This window comes from Bufo gargarizans, chromosome 5, assembly GCF_014858855.1.
Source record: "Bufo gargarizans isolate SCDJY-AF-19 chromosome 5, ASM1485885v1, whole genome shotgun sequence".
NCBI classification, from domain to species: Eukaryota; Metazoa; Chordata; class Amphibia; order Anura; family Bufonidae; genus Bufo; species Bufo gargarizans.
Window position 1 is genome coordinate 215,300,051 of NC_058084.1, and position 22,666 is coordinate 215,322,716.

General features: G+C 48.4%; 1 protein-coding gene across 3 annotated transcripts in view; it reads left to right on the top strand.

Annotated features, from left to right (window-relative positions):
- The first annotated feature begins 1,291 nt into the window (after positions 1 to 1,291).
- LOC122937993 (cytochrome P450 2C42-like) overlaps positions 1,292 to 22,666 on the top strand; it is a 37,480-nt gene continuing 16,105 nt past the window's right edge. For all 3 annotated transcript variants that reach the window (XM_044293237.1, XM_044293238.1, XM_044293239.1), the window contains exons 1-6: positions 1,292 to 1,537; positions 4,034 to 4,196; positions 4,280 to 4,429; positions 4,537 to 4,697; positions 8,231 to 8,407; positions 9,125 to 9,266. In XM_044293237.1, coding sequence (XP_044149172.1) covers positions 1,361 to 1,537; positions 4,034 to 4,196; positions 4,280 to 4,429; positions 4,537 to 4,697; positions 8,231 to 8,407; positions 9,125 to 9,266 — 970 coding nt within the window. In that variant the 5' untranslated portion in view covers positions 1,292 to 1,360. The remainder of the gene's footprint in view (positions 1,538 to 4,033; positions 4,197 to 4,279; positions 4,430 to 4,536; positions 4,698 to 8,230; positions 8,408 to 9,124; positions 9,267 to 22,666) is intronic.

Genomic DNA, 22,666 nt, shown 5'->3' on the forward strand with positions numbered 1-22,666 from the left:
GAGAGGTCAGCTGTAGCTGTGGAAATTTTCAACTACTTAATAATCTGTGAAAAGGAGATACAAATGGTGCATATTATAACAAAATAAATAAAGGACCCTCGTGTAATCACAGTCCCCCTGTGTATTCAACTATTCATACAAAATGTATAAAAGATAATTGAGTAAAAAATAGCAATTGAAGTCATACAACAGCCTGCCTGTTTACCCTGTGTGTCCCACCATCTACACTTCAGTTGTCTTGTCTGGATCTCAGAAACCTGCATTCAACCATTACTGGCTGTTCAACTATACCTGTGTTTTGGGTGTGGTTTCTGTATCTTGAGCTGTCTGGTGCCACCAAAGTCCCTGAACCCTGTCGGTCAGCTACCGACTACACTGAGATTATCCCTGGAGGTAGCGGTCCAGTTGCTTCCTTGCAGTGAAGGTCAGATCCCTGTACAGGGGTTAAAGGATAAATACCAGGGGAGCACTGGAATAACGCCTTTAGGGTTTAGCCCAAATTCAAACCAGTTATTTGGCACTATGGGTTCACACTCACTAATCCATAATAGCAGGGAGAGATCTGTAAAGGTATGCACAACTGCAAAAGATGAGACATGCCCTATTCTTTGTTACATCTTTTTGATCTCAGATCCATTGAACTCAATGGGTCCGCACTGTGAGGCAGTATGCACATGGCTAGTATCTTTGATCCACAGTTTTTACAGTCGTGTGAATGGAGCCTTAAACAGACTCTTTTCGAATGCACACTTATGCATTTATTGCATTCTGACAAAAATCATGGCAAAAACACAACAAATGTTTTAAAGCCTCATGTAAATATATCTTAAGGGCTTATTTAGATGACCGTATTTATGTGTCCACATCCGTTCCACAATTTTGCATAATGAATGTGGACCCATTCATTCAAAAAAATGATACAGCATGTCCTATTCTTGTCTGCAAATAGGCATTTCTATCATAGGGCTGGTCGGGGCGGAATGCACATGGTTGGTATCCGTGTTTTGCGGGGCCGTAATTTGTGGACTGTCAAACACATACTGTCGTCTGAACGAGCCTTAAGTGACAGGCTGCATCTTCTCCCTGATCTTGTGCTCACTACACACTGACTTTATGACGCAGCTCTTTCCAATTCTGATTCTTGTGTTTCTGCTCAAGCTCTAAAAGACTTTTGATCTCATGTTCAGTGTGATCATCCAGGAGCTGCTACATGGAGGAAGGGGTTTCTCCCATTCATACAGGAAGGTGTGGCCAAAACTGACAAAAGGACTCACACGGAAACGTCCCACTGTTTACTGCACACATATTACAGAGAGCCTGTCTGTTTCCTAGAGCTGGAATCCCAGCTAAACCAGCAGTTATGGAGCTTTCTGGGTTTGGAACGCTATTATTGGTTTTTGTGCTTTCGTTCCTGGTAACCATGTGGGTCAGAAGAAAAGGACAACAACCCAAGTTTCCACCAGGACCTACTCCTCTACCTCTCTTGGGGAATATTCTGCAGATAGATTTCAAGAACATTGTAGAAGAGTTTGTTCAGGTCAGTTTGACGAAATGTGTGTTTTTTAAGGACTTGCAGAAAACAAATTCAACATTCAGCTTTAATGTTTGAAGGAGATTGACAAACTGTACTTGTATGAAAAAATATATAAAATTGTAAAAAAAAAAAAAGCTTATGCAATTGTGTTAGGGGGGGGGGGGGGGGGGGGGGGGGGGGGGGGGTGTGATACTGCACCATAGGAAAATCCAAAAGCTGGAAAGGTTCTATCTTCAGTATTCTTCTTACAGCTTTACAGGTTTTACTGGTAGCTTAACAAATAATGTTATAGTTCCTTTACTTATTTCTAATATTGTACAGAATTGATCATGTAAGCACAGACATACTGTAAACCTGCTGAAGACATGTGAAAAGTACACTCTTGTCTTCCCCATAGAATCCCAAAGATATTCTACAATATACAGTCAGATACTTTGGGGGTATAAGTCAATTTTGCTCGAGTACATTTTATTTAATACATTTGGTGCATCATTCATAAACCATTTGTCTACAGACATTACTTCAGGGTTTTTTCCAACTCCCGTACTGGAGTACTGTAAGGGTGCATTCACATGACCGTATAAATGGATTCGCATCCATTCCGCAATTTTGCGGTACGGGTGCGGACCCGTTCATTTCAACGGGGCAGCAAAAGATGCGGACAGCACACCTTGTGCTGTCCGCATCAGTTTTTCCGTTCCGTGGCCCAGCACAAAATATGGAGCTTGTCCTATTCTTGTCCGCGGTTGCAGACAATAGGCATTCTCTATAAAGCGCCGTCTATGTGCGGTCCGCAATTTGCAGACTGCAAAACACTTATGGTCGTGTGAATGCACTCTTAGTTTGCAACTTTGTGGTTTAAAAAAGCCACATTTGATAAATGGCACCTTAAAGGGGTTTTCCAAAAATGTTTTCTAAGTATTTGATCGGGGTCCGACACCCGGGACCCCTGCCGATCAGCTGTTTTGAGAAGGCATCAGTGCTCCCGTGAATGCCGCTGCCTTCTCTCAGCTCACCAATCACAGCACCGTATATTGTATAGCGGCTGTGCTTGGTATTACAGCTCAACCCCATTCACTTCAATGGGGCTGAGCTGCTCCTAGGTCACGTGACCGATGAACATATCATCACTCAGCCTAGGAAAAGCAGAGAGAATGCCACAGCACTCACAGGCGCTCCGCTGCTTGCTTAAACAGCTTATCGCTGGGGGTCCTGGGTGTTGGTCCCTCGCCACTCACATACTGATGACTCCTCCTAAGGATAGCTCATCAGTAAAAAAGCTTGGAAAACCCTTTTAACATAGCTAACCATACCGACTTCTCAAAAAGCCACAAGTTTAGGTGAGAGAAAAAAATGGCTTTGTATTAAAATTTTTGACTTTTTGCAGCCACATTTCTAATGCAAGGGATTGATAAATTTACGCTTTTATTTCCAGCCCTTACAATGTTGTTATACATAAAGCTTTGGTTACTCCTACATTACTTAGAGGCTATGGATACATGTTGGGGTACTTTTTTTTAATTATTGCATTGTACTAATTTTGGGCTAAAATATCATATGTTTTGTATTAACATTCTGTAAATTTTCTTCTGCAGCTTTCAGTTTGTGTATTGGCAGACTAGCAGGCTCTCTACTCTACACTGCATCCATCAAATACATGCTCTAACTTCTTGATCTTTAGGTTTATCTATACTTTCCTAACAGCTTATAAACACTCATTGTAGCTGAATTGCTTATCAGTTTCACAGGAATGTAGCTTAAATGTGTGTTTATTAGTTGTCAGGGTGGTCAGGGAAGTTGCCTGACGTATTCAGTGTGAAACAGAGAGTTTGCTAGTCTGCCAATACACTGAAACTGAAAACTGCAGAAGAAAACATTTGAACATTTTTAATGAAGCCCAACTGATGGTTATTGGTTTTTCCTCAGTATTTGTATGTCTACTTGTCAGTCCCCCCCCCCTCTGTTTTTCCCTGGTAAGCCGTAGCACGTAAATAAGCAGGGACCGTCGAACAGTTGTGGTCTGCCACCTTGAGCAAGTAGGCAGGGCAGAGGTGCAGGTGAAATTTAGGGTTCACTTGTTCACCCAGTGAAATGTGAATCTCCACCTTTTACCATGTGATTTTAGGTACAACATTCTGTACAGATTCATTTTATGACATTTTATTACGGGAGAAATAAATAAATATTTCTCTGATATGCAGTGCCCATTTGAGATTGACTGATGTAATTCAGTCCTTTTATTGATTAACTTGTATAAGCTATAAAAACTAAAACATGTTTTCTTGATACCAATATGTCTGCTCTGAATATTTGTACATAGTTTTTTAGTATTTGGTCTTGCTGTGGGCAGGTTTTACAACTTATGGAGATTTACTTCTAGCAAGTCCTAACTGGATACTGATTGTAGTCATGAGTCCCCCTTTTGAATGTGTGTTAGTTTGTAATAATATAAGCTCTTATGGATAAATTTATGCCAGCTAACAGTAATTTTTTTTATAGCTTGGATTGAAGTATGGACCGGTCTCCATGGCATATTTAGGGCCTAAGAAGATGGTGATTTTGAATGGCTATGATGTGGTAAGAGAAGCTTTCCAGGAGCAAGGTGAAGTATTCAGTGACCGACCAAGACTTGCCATTCCAGAGATGGTTTTCAAAGATCATGGTAAGCCTATTTAATACCAGAAAATTGTACATTATCAAATGGAAAGTACAGTACTGTATGTATAAAAAAAAATTATGATACAGGGTTGATCTTCACTAATGGCGAGAGGTGGAAACAAATGAGAAGATTCACCTTAAGTACTTTAAGAAATTTTGGAATGGGAAAAAGAAGTTTGGAAGAACGGGTACAGCAGGAAGCACAGTGTTTAGGACAAGAGTTGCAGAAGAGAAGTGGTATTGCAAATTCTTTAAGCTGTTTATTTTATATCAGCTTTGCACAGCAATTTGTTTTGTTGCACTTCATGTATGTATTTCATTTGACACATTTCATACTTCAATAGGAACATTCTTTGATCCCACCTTTTTATTCAGTTTGGCTGTGTCCAATGTTATCTGCTCCATCGTTTTTGAAGATCGTTATGATTATGAAGATATGGATTTTTTAGATATGCTTGCTCTTATGAAGGAGACTTTCCAAATGATTACCTCACCATGGGCTCAGGTTAGTAATACAGCAATATAATTCTGAGTAGCTCAATGAATGCTAGTATGTCTAGTGCACATTATGGTACCTTGTGACTTTGCACTAGCAGAGCACATAGCGTTTCTGCTGCCTGAGGCATAAATTGAAACAGCACACTAGCCCTTACACTCATGACATTCTTTCACAAGCTCAAAATTATCTCAAAGCACCTTTCCCAGTCCTCACTGAGATACTCTTCTCTTTAAAGGTTATGAACACCTTCAGGGGCCATTTTTTATTATTGCCTTTTTCTCGTTTTGGGCTGAATACTTTTCTCAATTGGTCTATAAAAAAAAAGTTTTTGTGCTATAGGGTTGAAGGGGTATTCCCATGACAGACAATGGGGGCATATCGCTAGGATATGCATCCATTGCCTGATAGGTGCGGGTCCTACCTCTGGGACCAGCACCTACAACGAGAATGGAGCGGGGCTGGAAACCCGGGGTCTGGCCACCACCAAGCACTGCTCCCCGCTGCTCCCATATAAGTGAATGGGATCGGACCGCACATGCATGGCCCCCGCTCCCTTTCATTTCTATGGGACCGACGGAAATAGCCAAGGCAGCACTCAGCTATTTTCGGCGGCCCCATAGAAATGAATGGAGTGCGGCTGCCCATGCGCAGGAATATGGGTTAATGTTTACTGTCAGCCATGTCCCCGTACCCACCATTTGCTGAAAGGTAGCAGAGGTAGTGAGCTCCACAGGGGTCCTGGCTTCAAGCAAGCCACTTGTTTACAAATTCACACGTCCTCCAGTCAGCCAGAAACCCAGCCAATCAAACAGGAAAAGCGTCCCTGCAGGGGGTCTAAGCCATTCCCCAGTTCAATCAAATCTAGCAGACAGCCTGGAAATGGCGATTTATAAGGAATTATGAATCGCCTGGACATCACAGGCACAAACCAGATACATATTTGTGTCCCTGTGGCCACGATGAACAGGCCTATGGTCATGGTTTGGTGGTGGGATGCCAGGGAAGGGAGATATACATATCTCCCCACAGACACAAAATAACAGTACCATGCTTGGACTCTACTTGTAGCCGGAACTCAGGCGGATCTGTTGGTCCCAGAACCATCCCCCTGTGACGTTCTGGTCTGGAGCTATGAACCATAAAGTGTTTTGTGGGTCATTTAATGCCAGCTCAGAAGAGGGCGAGTGGACCCTTCCCAGAGAAGGGGCCGACTACAATTTAAAAGGCTTGTGCCAGCAAGCGGGCATGTCTTTTCTCTGAAGGAGGGTCACATCATGCCATGTGTTTAGAGGGACATGCTGACATCACTGCCCTCCATGTGAATACAGCAAAGGACAAATCATAACCCAAAGGAACATTCATCTACCCGGAAACTGAGTTGTACTCTGTGTAATCCTGTTTGTACCATACTACCTGTATTCATAACCTCAGACCAATGTATATATTAGTTTTGCATAGTGTGTTATCTAGTGTGCCCTTAAGGCAATTAAATATATAATTTAATCTTGTATCTTGATCACAAATCCCCACGTCCATGTTTTGGCCCAGTTATTAGCTACCGCAGGTTGGTTTCTCACCCTGTATAATCCCGTTAGCTGACCGGGCTTATATAAAATGAGAAGCTGGTGGCAATATACCCTGGCTTAGACCGTGGCAGTGAAAAGGCTCTCTCAGCTTGTTGCCTCTCTGTGCCCGCGTGGACAGGAGGTGTCTGTGTAAACTGTACCAAGCTGACCTTACATGCTCCTCTGGGAGGTTGTAATGTCACGTCTTGGTAGCCAGTGACCATATCGTGTTTCGTGAGCTTGACGTAGGTGACGTAAAGCGGGCACAAGGGTTGGTATCCCTCACAATAAGCATTTATGAGCTGCTAGGAATTCAGAGATAAGGGCTATACATAGCCATCAGAAGAGCAACATGACGTTCACTGTAAGACTGAAACTAAGATACTATACAGCTACACTGAAATTTAACCCTGTAGCACAAAAACTGCTGAAACTTTTTAATAAAGATTAGTTGAAAAGATGATTTTTCACCCAAAATTAGTAAAATTCAATCTTAAACAAAATTGCCCCAAAGAAGTTTATAGCCTTTAAATCTAACAAACATGGTTTTGCTTAGGCAAAGCATTTAAGACTGGCATTTGCTGTTTATTTTTTTGCCTGTGATTTTGTTCCTGACTCCTGTTAGTTCTGTGTGCTCTTAACGGTGCTGCATTTCTTTTGGGCCCTCCTGTGTATTGACTTTAGCTTGTCTCTTGATTAACCTCTTGTGTACTGATTTGACTGGAATTGTCTCTCCTGGTGAACTGTTTTAGGCTTATCTCTGGAGTATCTTGTTTACCCTGATATGGTCCATGTAACTTTCCTGACTTAGAATCTTTCTTGTAATTAATTACATAGATACATAAGTCCATCAAGTTAAACTAAGGGATAGGTTGTGAATCCTGCTATTCCTTGGCATCTGATAGGTCTGTTACCTGTGAATTCACATCTGTTTTCTGACACCTTACTCACTTTGCAGATGTAACTTTGGTCCCTAGCAGGGAAGTTCATGTGACCTCACTGCAGGCTCTTCCGAACATTTAGGGTTAGCCTTAGACCTGCTAATAGGGATTGATAAAGAAATACAGTATAGGTAGCAGAAGACAGTTTGCTGGTGGTGGTCTTGGGCCCTGACCCTGTATCCTTCCTCAACTCTGTATCTTTACAAAGGCTTTGTCACCAGTGTTTCAAAAGTGGACAGAGTGATGTAAATCCACAAAAAGCTGAAATCTTTGGTGCTAACATGGCTTTGCACAAAAATGTTTGACTTTTTGTTGCAATATTTCTGGTGCAGGTAGGGGATAACTATTAGATCGATGAGTTTCCTATTAGTGGGACCCTGACTGATTAGTAGAAAAGATATCCTGTAACCAGTGGAGCCCCACGGAATGATCAGAATGGCTTGTCAGGCATGCAAGCATCTGCTCAGTTTATTTCTATGGGAGTTCTCGAGATCGTGTATAGTGCTTGGCTATCTCTGGGTGGCTGCTCAGTTCATTTTGAGGGGTTCCATGAGGGGAAGGGGTCCATGTTCCTGTGGTCAGTGGGGGTCCCAGCAGTAGGATCCCCACTGAACTAATAGTTATGCCCTATCCTGTGGCTAGGGGATACATTTACATAACCAGATTACCCCTTTAATATCTGATCAGTGAGGGTCTGCCATTTCCACCAATCAGCTGTTTGAGAGGCTGTGGCAATTGCGTGATGTAGAGGACCAAACTAATGAATTTAAAAGCTCAAAATTACTTCTTTCACAAATATCACAAAATATTGTAAGCCATTTTGATGCTAAATGAGGCAGGATATTACACCAACAGGACCATTGTATTTTCTTTCTTGCAAAGGCATGTGCAATGGTTGTGTTATTCTGTGATGCTGACTAGTATAATCGGGAACACTCATAACAAATTCTGCCTTATGAGAAAAACTGAGTATTGATTTAGAAAATATGCATATGATTGAAAAAATCTAATCAAGAACATTTGTCTTTCATAGATGTTTGATTTAGCCCCAAACTTGTTAAAGCGCTTACCTGGCCCACAAAACAAACTTTTCAAAAACTTTGACAAACTGAGAAAGTATGTTATGGAGAAAATAAAGGCACATGAGGAAACTCTGGATGAGAACTGTCCAAGAGATTATATCGATTGTTTTCTCATAAGAATGAATCAGGTAAGTTTGGCTTAGTTCATAGCAAATAAGTGGGCAGGGTAGTTTTCTCCCAAACTTCTCATTGCATCTAACAGAATGTATTGATTAAACACTTGTTGACTGTGTGACCTACACTGGTTCTTTAAAGTTAGTGAACCCTTTAGAATTGTATGTATAAATTTGACCTGAAAGTACATCCGATTTCCAAGTCCTAAACTTAGTCCCTACTAACATAACAGAGTTGAATCTGTTTTGTACTGAGGAATGGGCAAACATTTTTCCAAGCTGATGTGCAGGACTAATCAACAGTTACTTAACGTTTACATCTATTGATGCACAGGGGAGTGAAACCAGATACTGAAAGCAGAGGTTTACATACTTTTGTCGTTCACAGACATGTGATATTGGCTAATTTTTCTTAATAAAAAAAGATCAAGTCTAATATTAGGGCATGTGAAAATCTGATTTAGTTTTTGGTCAAATTTATGCAGAAAGATAGAAAATTTTCAAAGTACCACTGTACGTAGATTTCTAAAAAGTGGCTCAGATTGGCACAATTTGGTTCTAACATTTTCTCCACTTGAAAAGGGGGTAGGTTTACAGGAAGGGGCAGGACTTTTTTTTCCTGTAGGTTTACAGGAAGGGGCAGGACAGTGTTGATTTCAATACATTATACTGTGTGGGCTATTGGGATAAACAATGAAAATAATGATTGACATTTTATTATCTTCTTCGTAGGAAAAAGACAATCAAATTACAGAATTTAACTATGAAAATCTCATTGCCAATTTGATACACCTGTTTTTGGCTGGGACAGAAACCACCAGCACCTCATTGAGATATTCGATCATCATTCTGCTAAAATACCCAAACATTGCAAGTAAGTGACCAGCACACTATATTAGCATAATTATGGTGGTTATTGTAGAAAAAATAAGCTCAAATCTTATCAGCTTTAGTGGCTTAATTTGAGGAACATAAGTAAAGTGATGAAAAGGTTAAATATTTGCTTAAAGGAGTACCTCCCCTCTCCATATGGCCTGAATGTAAACCTATTCTATTTTTCCCAAGTGCTCAACAGCTCTTCTCTAGACTACTATTTGTTCCATTGTCCATCTATGGAGCTCTCTCATGGGCTTGTGTCTATATGCTGGCAGTCTGCCAGTACTACATTGATGTAGACTTCCCTTCCTATACTTTTCATGCTGCTGTGCAGCTCACTTGGGAGAGCCCCCAGTACATGGCCAATCAGCTGCAAGCACCACCGTATTCTCTGCCTCTTTATTTTACTGACAGCTGGCAAATGCTGAATACTTGCACTGGGTATTGTAACCAGTGTGTGCAGACATTGTATAGGCTTCCCAATCATCCACAGGTCTAAAACACATGATATGTACATAAAGTGTATTTGTTTCCTCCAATGCCTTTTACTGCCCTTTTTTCAGGAGATATACATATAAATAACAGTGCCGACAGGAACCATCTAGAGCACTACTAACATATTTCTGTGACAAAAAAAAACAAAAAACACAATGCAACAGCACTCTGCAAACACAAATAAAGTAAACACAATAGTGCCATACTCACTATAGAAAATATACTAGTGCTAATGCTATATTATACATGTGAGATTGTTGGCAAATTCATTTTTTTTACAAAAATATTTGTGTCTGTCCGCCAACAACAAGGTGATCTCTTTAGGACAAGAACCTCTCCTGGTGCCAAATGTCCTCCATAAATGCTGGGAGAAAAGCTACAGCTTTATACTTGCATTAATTAAAATCAGCCTATGGGACGGACAGGTTAATCAGGATTGTACGACCAATGGAGTCAGCCATACCTGCAATGCAGACAGCATAGAAAAAAAAGCACAAAAGCAAAAACAAACACAATGCAATCACTCTGCAAACACAAATAATAAAGTAAATAAAATAGTGCCATACTCACTACAGAAGATGCTCATGCTACATTATAAATTTGAGGTTCTTGGCAAATACATTTTGTACAAAATTATTTGTGTCTATCTGCCAACGACAAGATAATCTTCTTAGGACATGAACCTACACTAAATATTACAGTACCTCCTCTGGTGCCATAATGACCTCCATTAAAATCAGGGAATGCAGGTTCCATGTGCATTCTGAGCCCACACTGTATTAGACCTCTCCTAGTATATTTTATATGGCACTAAGGGGAAGCATTAATGTGAGGGGGGACTAAGGGGCATAACTTATGTGTGGGGGCACTTAGGGGGGCACACTACTGTGTAGAGGCACTAAAGAGGTGTAACTCCTACTGTGTGGAGGCACTAACAGGGTATTCTACTGTGTGGAAGAACTAAGGGGGAGCACTACTGTGAGGGGTTCACTAAGGGGGCATAACTGCATAATGAGATTTTACTGTGTGTGGGGCCCTTAGGGGGCATGATTAATGCATGGGAGTACTAAGGTTGCATTACTATCTGTGTGAGGGCACTAATGGCATTTCACTGTGTGGGGGCACTAAGGGGGCATACTTACTCTGTGGGGGAACTAAGGGGACATGATTACTGTGTGTAGGGGAACTAAGGGGGCATAACTACTGTGTGGGGGCACTAAGGGGGCATAACTACTGTGTGGGGGCACTAAGGGGTATTCTACTGTAAACATTCCACTAAAGGGGCATAACTACTGTGACGAACTGCGACCGCCGCGGCCACAATACGTCACGAAACCGTCACAGCGCCCCTAGTGGTCAATCCGCAAACAGGCCCCCCCAGCCACTTCCAGCACACCGACAGTCTAACTTGAGTCCGTACAGTCGATAGGCTGAAAGCGCAGGGAGTGGACCTCCGATTGACCGCAAGTAAGCGTGCGACGAACTGCGACCGGAACTACACACAGGGTAGTTTAACTGCCACCACCTTGCAATTTATGGGAGCAAGGACCCCACTATCTAGATAACACAACCGAGTAGCTTTCCCTTCGGAGAGGCTAGGGTAAGTTTTTGCAGTGTTTGAAAACAGGCATATGGCTAGAGAAATGACTTGGAGGTCATTTATTATATATCTATATACAATACAAATTATCACGATGCACAGTAATTATTAACACAATAATCAAGGAGAGTATAGTCCAATAAACAAAAGGGAGAAAAGAAAGAAAATACTTAGTTTCCGCAGAAAAGATGTCTGTTGGTGAAATCGTCCGTTGCAGGGATAAAGTCCAAGAAGCCTTTGTCCAGTGTAATATGCCTACAGCCCACAGGTTCTCTGGCTGAGGCCCTCTTTAGGTGTTGTTAAAAGTGGAGAACTCCTTTAGCAGATTCTAGATGTGTTATAAAGGGTCTCAGAATCAAGGCGGGGAATTGAGAGTCCGCCTGCTGGGGCCGGCTGTATTCCTGAGGTGAATGTCAGTTCTGAAATATGGCATGTGCCATATCGTGGGATGTCTCCGCTGTACACAAGTAACAAGCACATATTCACATTCCCTACAAAATATGGAGTTCAGGGATACCAAATATTACTATTATAACTGGTTCTATGATGGGGTAACACCATAACTTTACCTGGGCACATCTTAGAGTTATGTTTGTCCTATGTAAACATCCAGTGAATTCTGAGTGACACGATGATGTAATTTTTACGTCCGTAAGATGCATGGTCTCTCTTGAAAAGGTAAAAATCATATCTCAGATTCATGTTGCAGTCTGGGAAACCTTGGTGCCGGCTTGTCTGCAGCAAGCCAGCTTACAGACCCTGATAGCAGCGACACCAATCGGCTCCCCCCAGGTGCCGTCTTCACACCTAGCTGTGATATCTCTTCAGGAAGAGAAGTTCTTTTGTCAACCATAGGAAGCCAGCTGTAATTGCGTTATCTGCTAGGCATCTATTGACTGACTTGAACAAAAGGACTATGTTGTTCTCTGGGTACAACAGAAGAAGACGCTCTGAATAATCAAATTGTAGGTTCTGGGGCCTAGGGAAATAATTACTGTTTAATAAGGCAGAGTAATATTGATAATATTGGGAGGACAGTTCAATATTCTCGCGGCTCATCCGTGACACCTCCCCCCCGCGTCTGTGGCTAGACATCCGTCCGCAAGACGGGTGGCGTCGCCGCTAACCTGCGCTGATCGGTCTGGATCGCCGTTGCACCGGGATAAGCCATCCGCATTTTGATGTCTGCTGCCTGCCCTGTGCTGGATGGTAAAATCGTACTGCTGCAGCGACAAGCTCCAACGTAGGAGTTTCCCGTTGGACCCCACAGTACGGTTCAGCCAACTGAGAGGATTATGGTCCGTAATGATTGTGAAGGAGCGGCCGTACAGATAGGATTGAAGCTTCTGCAGGGCCCACACAATCGCCAGACACTCCTTTTCTGTAGTTGAGTAGGAGACCTCTCGGGGAAGAAGTTTCCGGCTCAGGTACAGAAGAGGATGCTCGTCCCCTTTTCCATCCACCTGGCTTAAGACAGCGCCGAGACCGTAATCTGATGCGTCGGTTTGCACTATGAACCGACGGCTGAAATCTGGGGCTTGAAGCACAGGGGCGCTAGCTAACGCCTGCTTCAAGGCCCGGAAGGCGTTCTCACACTCGGAGGTCCACGTAACCACTTTCGGGTGCTTCTTACCAGTGGCATCCGTCAGGGGCTTCGCAATGGCACTATAGGCCGGTACAAACTTCCTATAGTAGCCCGCGGTCCCCAGGAATGCCTGAACCTGTCGCTTGGTGATAGGCCGAGGCCACGCTAAGATGGCGTCAACCTTTCCCGTGTCCGGTTTCAGGGTGTTCCCTCCCACTCGGTGCCCTAAATACTGGACTTCCGTCATGCCGATCTGACACTTACTTGGCTTAACTGTCAAATTGGCTGCAGCCAGCCGTTGCAGTACCTGGGACAGATGTTTGAGGTGTTCTTCCCAGGTGGGGCTAAACACCGCAATATCGTCCAAATATGCTGCAGCGAACGGTTGCATTTCCTCCAGCAGGTCGTTCATAGCCCGCTGGAACGTGGCAGGCGCATTTTTCATTCCAAAGGGCATCGTCGTAAATTCAAAGAGCCCGAAGGGAGTGATAAAGGCCGACTTCTGCCGCGCATCCGGGGCAAGAGGGATCTGCCAGTACCCCCGGCTCAGATCCATGATTGATAGATAGCTGGCAGCCGCCAGCTTATCTAGCATCTCATCGATGCGAGGCATGGGGTAGGCGTCCGTAGTGGTTACAGCGTTCAACTTCCGGTAGTCCACGCAGAACCGCGTTGTCTTGTCTTTCTTGGGTACCAAGACGACGGGTGCCGCCCATGGACTACAGGACCGCTGAACGACCCCCAGTTCTAGCATCTCCCCCACCTCACGCTGCATGTCCGCCTGCACCTCCGGAGAGACGCGATAGGCGGATTGCTTGATGGGGGGATGTGCTCCGGTATCTAACCGGTGAGCGACCAGATTGGTCCGTCCCGGGATACCTGAGAAGGTCCGGTGGTACCGACCTAACACCTCCTGTAACTGCTCTCTCTGGGACGGGGAGAGCTGCGGGTTGACATTTATGTCCCCGTCCGTCTCCCGGGTGTCAGCCAGCAGATCTACCAGAGGGTCTGTCTCGCCCTGTTCTAACCGGCTGCACACTGGGAGTACATACTGGGTTCTATCGTGGTGAGCCTTCAGCATGTTAATGTGAAAGGCCTTCTGTTTTCTACCCCCCATGTTCACCAAGTATGTCAGGGGGTTTAAACACTTCTCTATGGTGTATGGCCCCTCCCATGCCGCCTGTAACTTATTGTGCCGTATGGGAAGAAGGGCATAGACCTTGTCTCCAGTTTCAAATGCCCGGTCTCCCGCGGTGCGGTCGTACCATAGTTTCTGTTTGGCCTGGGCCTGGGCCAGATTCTCTGTTACCATGGCAGAGAGTGACTCCATTTTGTCTCTGAACTTCAGGACGTAATCCACTACAGAGACATCCGTGGGATCACCTTTGCCTTCCCACGTCTCTCGCATCAGCTGTAGTGGCCCTCGGACGTTCCTGCCATACAGGAGTTCAAACGGGGAGAACCCGGTGGACTCTTGCGGTACTTCCCTGTAGGCAAACAGCAGATGAGGCAGGTACCGTTCCCAGTCCCCACCGTGCGACTCAATGAATGTGGCCAGCATCTGCTTTAATGACGCGTTAAAGCGCTCGCAGAGGCCGTTGGTTTGCGGGTGGTATGGACTGGAGACGAGGTGCGTCATCTGGATCTTTGCCGCCAGGGCGTTCATCAGTTCAGACACAAACTGGGGTCCCTGATCTGTGAGCATCTCCGCAGGGAACCCTACACGGGAAAATATGGAAATTAGCGCATCTGCTACCTTGTCTGCCCTCAGGGAGGAGAGGGCGACCGCATCTGGGTAGCGAGTCGCGTAATCCACCAGCGTCAAGATGTACCTCTTGCCGCTGTGGCTGGGAATGGGCAGAGGTCCAATTATGTCGACTGCCACTCGGTGAAATGGCTCACTTATGATTGGCAGTGGACACAGGGGAGCCTTGCGCGGATTCCCAGCTCGTTTAACTTTCTGACAAACCGTACAGGAGCGACAATAATTGATGACATCTATCCTCATTCTAGGCCAGTAGAAATGCCCCTGAATACGGTCAAGTGTCCTGCGAATTCCTAGGTGCCCTGCCAAGGGGATGTCATGTGCGGATTTCAGCACATGCCCCCGGAAGACACTAGGTACCACAAGCGACGATGAATACCACCCCTCGTGTCCGCTGACGTCAACCACGTCGAGCTCACGAGACCTGGTATGATCACGGGGTTTACCAAAAACGTGAAGTTACGCCCTCCAGAGGAGCACGTAAGGTCAGGCTGGTATAGTTTACACACACACCTCCTGTCCACGCGGGCACAGAGAGGCAACAAGCTGGAAGGGCCTTTTCACTGCCGCAGTGAAAACAGCCCACACTCAGCCCGGGTAACTGCCACCAGTTTCTCGTTTGATATAAGCCCGGTCCGCTAACGGGATTATATAGGGTCAGAAACCAACCCGCGGTAGCTTATAACTAGGCCAAAACACGGACGTGGGGATTCGTGATCGAGATACAAGATAGCACAAGATTAAATTATAGATTTAATCGCTATAAGAGCACACTAGATATAACACACTATACACAGACAATATATATACGGTGGTCTGAGGTTACAGATTACAGGGTATATGGTTACAATAGGATTAAGCAGGGTGAAAGTAAGTTACCAAGTATGATGAAAGTTCCTTGGCGATGTCCTGAATCGGAGGCCACACGAGGGGCTGTGCTCTCCTGCTATTTCCTGGGTCCCTCTAAACACATGTGTAGCATGTGACCCCTCTTCAGAGAAAAGACGCCCCCTACTTGCTGGCACCAGGCTTTTAACCTGGAGCTGGCCCACCCCCTCCCTGCCTCAGGGAGGGGTCAACTCCCCCTCTTCTGGGCTGACGGTGAATGACCCACAAAACCCTTTAGGGGTCATAGCTCCAGACCAGAGGGTCACAGGGAGATGGTTCTGGGACTAATGGACCTGCCTGGGTTCCGGCTACAATTAGAGCCCAAACCTGGTACCGGTAGGTGGCTTCTATGGGGAGATATGGGTATCTCCCTACCCCGACTGGGTACGAGTAAACAAAGACCATGGGACCGTACCTCGTGGCCACCGGGACACAAATATGTATCCGGTTTGCGTCTGCGGTGGCCAGGTGATTCATAATTCCTTATGAGAGGTAGGTGCCAATATGTCTAGGAAATCTCATTGATCCAGGCCAAAGCAGATACCCCCTGCTGGGGGGTTTTCCTGCAGATTCAGGTGGCTCCCAACTGCTGCACAGAGGTGTGAACTTCTCCTTGAAGCTTGGACCCCCTGAGGGGTGTCTTCCTGGCCAACTGAGTCATGCCAAGAGGTGCATAAAATTACAATCAGGGCTGGGGGCTTTGAAGCAGGGAAATCCTGTCAGCAAATGGGGGGTGTGAGGACATGGCTGACAGTAAATATTAATCCATATTCCTCACACCTCCCCCTTTTAGAGGGCGCCAGGGGGCAGCACATTCCTGTGCTCCCCCGTGCGCCCATCCGCGCCCTCCCTGGTGGTTAATGGCAAAGTGGTACGGCCGGAGAGCCAGGCTCCTGCGTACCAACCTCCCATTCGTTCCTGACCCAGGTGGTCACCTGGATTGAGCCTGACCCTGAGGCCACAATGGCTGGCCTCAGACGGTACCATAAACGGCCGCACGCAGTCGGCTGCCTGTAGTACCGGGAAGCTGGAAAGGGCATGCTCCAGCGCCTGGAAGGCCGTCTCGCATTCGTTGGTCAAATCGACTGCGGAGGGCAGCTTCTTCCTGGTGCGGTCCGTCAGGGGCCTCGCCAGGCTACTATAGTGGGGTGCGAACTCCCTATAGTACCCGGCGGAGCCCAGGAAGGATATCGCCTGGTGCTTGTCCCGGAGGGTGATCCAGGATGAGCTGGCATCCCTTCTCCCAGGTTCCGGTTCCGAGGCTTCCCTGCCTACCCGGGGCCCCTCACTTATGCCCAGCTGGCACTTTCCTGGCGTAAGGGTCAAGCCTGCCTGGCCGATCTGCCCGAGCATCTGCGCCAGATGCTCTCGGGGATCCTCCCATGTAGGACCGAAGACGGCAATGACCTCCAGGTACGCAGCCGCGTACCCTTCAAGTCCCTTAAGCAGCTTGACCATCCGCTGAGAAGTGGCAGGGGCATACTCCATGTCCAAGGGCATCTTGGTGGACGCAGTCCTTCCATGCTTGTTTGCTAACATTTCCCGGAAGGGGTGGCCTTCTGGGAGGGCACCTGCCTCCCGTGCCTTCTGCCTTCCCCGGGCGTGGTCCAGGGTGACCAGGTGCATCCTGGCATTGAGCTGCTGGTGTGCGAGGTACGGTCCCTCCCAGGCCGCCTGAAGCTTAGTCTGAGGTACCGAAACCAGTATCCATGCTTGCGGACCCACGTGATGGGTCCTCTCACAAGCTAACTGGTCGTACCCCTGCTTCTGGACGGTCTGGGCCTGCCCCATACTGTCGTGCACCAACCGCGACAAGGCCGGCGCTTTTTCCTGGAAGCGCATGACACACTCGATGACCGACGCCCCAGGGGTGGCTAGGTCTCCACTCCAAGCCTCTGCCTTAGCGGCCCCTGGGTATCTGGTTACCGGAGTCTCATGCACAGTCCACAGAAATTCTGCCCTGTACGGATAGGATACCACAAATGGTCGGTCCCTAGGCCACGCCCCTGGTGAGCCCTGTGGGACCGTTTCCTGGCACAACCGACCTTGGTCCCAGACCGCCCTCTGGAGGTCTGAATCCAAGGGAGGCCGTGCCATATGCTCTGTGAGAGCTTTCAAACCGGCGCTAGCCCCTAACGCCCCCTGAAACCCCTGGTGGGACGTGGTCAGAATGGATGAGACTGCCACGTCCCCTGTCAGTTCTACTAACTGCTGGTCCCTAGGCCACTCCTCCGGTGAGCCCTGCTGGACCGTGACCCGGCACAGCCTTCCTTGGTCCCAGACCACCTGCTTGAGGTCTGAGTCCGAGGGAGGCAGCGCCGCTTGCTCCCTGAGAGCGTTCAGGCTGGCGTCAGCCACTAACGCCACCTGAAACCCCTGACTGGACGTGGTCAGAATAGATGAGACTGCCACGTCCTCTGTCAGGTCCCTGGGACCTGTCTCTGGGCCTCCATCTGACTTGGCAGACACTTGGTCGGAAGGGGGAAAGCCATCAGACCCCTGAGGGGCCCCTAGGGCCCCAGCACTCCCACTGCGCGTGACAGCCGCTGCCACCGCTGGTAGTGCCTGCTTCCCCTCAACTCCCGACCAAGTCGCCAGTCCAGGCGGACTAACCTGGCCCTCTGACATCCCAGTGGTGGAGGAACACTGCACTGAGGCTTCACCTGGCAGTCCCACTTCTCCTGGGACAGCCCTGACCTCCTTTGCATCCTCCCCCCCTGCAGCTGTCTGCCCCCTGCTTGTCCCCCCAGTCACCACACTGGAGGACAACAGGTCCCAGCATGCTTGCTGGCTACATCCTGGGGCTTCAGCCCAGCTGACAGGAATGACCCCCTCCCCACTGAGGGGAGAGGCACACATTACATCCCCCACATCCCCATCAACATGCATAATGGGTACATTCACAGTATTATCAGGGGGGGACATTGCATCACATTCTGGGGAATTGGACCCTGGGGCATCAGCGGCCACATACTTAGACACAAGCCGCCCCAGGTCCGTCCCCAGCAAAACACTGGCGGGGATATTTGCGGATACCCCCACCTCCCTTACCCCTCGACCGGCGCCCCAGTCCAGATAGACCTTGGCGACGGGCAGCGCCGGTTCCACTCCTCCAATCCCGGAGACAGTGAGGGATCTCCCGGGCAGTAAATCATGGGGCGTCACCCGTTCAGGCCGTACCAGTGTCATTTCAGCGCCGGTGTCTCTAAGTCCCATGGCCACGGCCTGGCCCACGGTGACCGGTTGAACATTGTCAAGGGACCTCCCACCACCCCCACCCACACACAACACAGTGGACGGTTGCCGGGTTGATGACTGGGACGGATCCCTCGGGCGCTGGGGACACATGGCTTGGAAGTGTCCTGGCTGCTTACACAGGTGACAAAGTCGGGGTTCCCCCACCGACGTGGAAAGGGCAGCAGGGGCCGGTGCCCACTTGGGCCTAGGGGCAGGGGTAGCAGGTGCAGCGTGCGTCTTACCCCCTCTCCAGCCGACAGGTTTCCGGGCCTCTGAAGTCCTGTTGTTGGTGTATTCATCGGCCAGGGCTGCGGTTGCGGAGGCCCCCTTTGGCTTCCGGTCACGGAGGTACTGCTGGAGATCCTCTGGGCAGTTCCACAAGAACTGTTCTGTGGCGATGAGCTCCTTCAGCTGCTGGACGGTGGAGAGCTCCAATCCTGTGGTCCATTGGTCGACCGCTCTCAGCAAGGCCCGCATGTGATCGGCCCAGCTCTGGGTAGAACCCCGGTGCAAATTCCTGAGCCTTTTCCGGTACGACTCAGGGGTTAAGTTATACTGCCTGACCAGAGCCTGTTTGATGTCCTCATAGCTCAGGATGGTCTCGCTGGGCAGGTACCCGAAGATTTCAAGGGCTTTTCCCCTGAGCCGTGGCGTGAGGAATCTGACCCACTGGTCCTCTGGCAGTTGGTACTGATGGCAGGCTGTCTCAAATGCCAACAAAAAGGTGTCCAGGTCCCCATCTTTGTCCAGTAGGGGAAAGTCCTCCGCCCGCAGTTTGGGAATCCGGACCTCTGGAGACTCACATTGGGCTGGGGATGGCTGCTGGAATTGGAGCTTTAGCTGGAGCATCTGTAGCTGGTGCTCACGCTCGGCCCGCTCGCGACGCTCTGCAGCCTCTGCTCGCTCGCGACGCTCTGCAGCCTCTGCTTGCTCGCGACGCTCTGCAGCCGCCAGTAGGAGCTCAGAGGCTGCCTGGTCTCCAGCCTGGAGACGGTCCATGGCAGCTTGTAGGAGAGCAGCTGAGCCAGCTTGGCTGGGGGGAGGGGCAGGTGGAGCGAGGCCCGCCGCGGACCTCACCTCTGGCGACTGGCTCCTTGGGGAGCTTTGGTTGTGCTCCCCCTCGCCTTCCACCTCCTCTCCGCCCCCATTTAAAGCATCGGCCATCTCCTTCGATTTGCTCCTTGTGATACTGGCCGTCATTGCAACGGGTGGTCACTGACACCACTGCAACCTGATGCACACACACCTTATTGTATCTGCCCTCAGACAGTCTAGTGTCGAACTGATCTTAAGACTCCAGCAGCAAGAGCTACTGCTGGTCGTCTTTAGTGTCTGGGAGTATGGGTCTCACACTCACACACACTAGTATCTCGATCCCACTTTGCTGCCACCAATATGTGATGAATACCACCCCTCGTGTCCGCTGACGTCAACCACGTCGAGCTCACGAGACCTGGTATGATCACGGGGTTTACCAAAAACGTGAAGTTACGCCCTCCAGAGGAGCACGTAAGGTCAGGCTGGTATAGTTTACACACACACCTCCTGTCCACGCGGGCACAGAGAGGCAACAAGCTGGAAGGGCCTTTTCACTGCCGCAGTGAAAACAGCCCACACTCAGCCCGGGTAACTGCCACCAGTTTCTCGTTTGATATAAGCCCGGTCCGCTAACGGGATTATATAGGGTCAGAAACCAACCCGCGGTAGCTTATAACTAGGCCAAAACACGGACGTGGGGATTCGTGATCGAGATACAAGATAGCACAAGATTAAATTATAGATTTAATCGCTATAAGAGCACACTAGATATAACACACTATACACAGACAATATATATACGGTGGTCTGAGGTTACAGATTACAGGGTATATGGTTACAATAGGATTAAGCAGGGTGAAAGTAAGTTACCAAGTATGATGAAAGTTCCTTGGCGATGTCCTGAATCGGAGGCCACACGAGGGGCTGTGCTCTCCTGCTATTTCCTGGGTCCCTCTAAACACATGTGTAGCATGTGACCCCTCTTCAGAGAAAAGACGCCCCCTACTTGCTGGCACCAGGCTTTTAACCTGGAGCTGGCCCACCCCCTCCCTGCCTCAGGGAGGGGTCAACTCCCCCTCTTCTGGGCTGACGGTGAATGACCCACAAAACCCTTTAGGGGTCATAGCTCCAGACCAGAGGGTCACAGGGAGATGGTTCTGGGACTAATGGACCTGCCTGGGTTCCGGCTACAATTAGAGCCCAAACCTGGTACCGGTAGGTGGCTTCTATGGGGAGATATGGGTATCTCCCTACCCCGACTGGGTACGAGTAAACAAAGACCATGGGACCGTACCTCGTGGCCACCGGGACACAAATATGTATCCGGTTTGCGTCTGCGGTGGCCAGGTGATTCATAATTCCTTATGAGAGGTAGGTGCCAATATGTCTAGGAAATCTCATTGATCCAGGCCAAAGCAGATACCCCCTGCTGGGGGGTTTTCCTGCAGATTCAGGTGGCTCCCAACTGCTGCACAGAGGTGTGAACTTCTCCTTGAAGCTTGGACCCCCTGAGGGGTGTCTTCCTGGCCAACTGAGTCATGCCAAGAGGTGCATAAAATTACAATCAGGGCTGGGGGCTTTGAAGCAGGGAAATCCTGTCAGCAAATGGGGGGTGTGAGGACATGGCTGACAGTAAATATTAATCCATATTCCTCACACCCCCGGAAGACACTAGGTACCACAAGCGACTTGGTACTCACGGTCATTTCGCCTTCGGTGGGTTGTATCGCCTCACTATACAACTTCCCACCTTCCCAGTACACTTTGAACCTGGCCCCATCCGCGAGGGGCTCAGCAGCCTGTCTTCTGAGACCCTCGAGCCTAGGATCGGTTTGAAGTGCGTGCTCGAAGGCCGCCTGATCCGTTTCAGCCAGCTGGCCCGTGGCGTACGAGGCCTGTGGCTGACAGTCACCCTCCCTGGGGTCAGAGGAGTGGGAGGAGACCGGAGCCTCTTCCCCCTGTTCTGAGTTCAAGTTTTGGGTGGCCCGACTCCGAGTCACAGCTAGGACAGGTATGACTTCGGAGCAAGGCAGATTAGCATTTTCAATATCACATGTAGAAATCACATTAGCAGGTACATCATGCATATCATCAACATTAATATTGGATACATTCAACCCCCCTCCCACAGACTCTTGCCCCCGGGTGCCAAGCACCTGGGTGGGGGCAGAGGGCGGACCCCCTTCCTGGGATCCCGAGGGGTTCGTGGCGGGTTCATAATAGGATACCAGCTTGCCTAGATCGGACCCCAACAAAACAGGAACTGGTAGCTGGTCTAGGATACCAACTACCTTTTCTTGAACACCCACCCCCCAGTCGATGGAAACCCGGGCTTGGGGAATGTGAGAAAGAGTGCCCCCCACCCCAGTGAGGGTGAGATACTTGTCTGGGATGATGTCCTTTGTGGGCACAAGGTGCGGACGCACCAGGGTGACATCGGCTCCCGTGTCCCGGAAACCGGTGACTAGCTGGTCATTCACTGTAACAAGCTGGTGATTGCTGGTGATGGGGTGAATCTCCTCCCCACCGGCGAACAAAACAGTTGAAGATGGTTCACGCTGGGATGCGCTGGCTGGCTGTGTCTGTCGTGGGCGAGGTACAGGTGGTTCAGATGCTGGCTGTGGCTGTCTCCGCTCAGGACAGTTGAATTTCATATGTCCAGGCTTGCGGCAGTAGTGACAGGTGATTCCATTAGGTGCCCCAGGTCTGGAAGCAGTAGCTGCACTTGGTGGTCTCTGTGGTGGACGGCCCACAGAGGCAGGGGGGTCTGCCCTGACATTGGGCAGACCT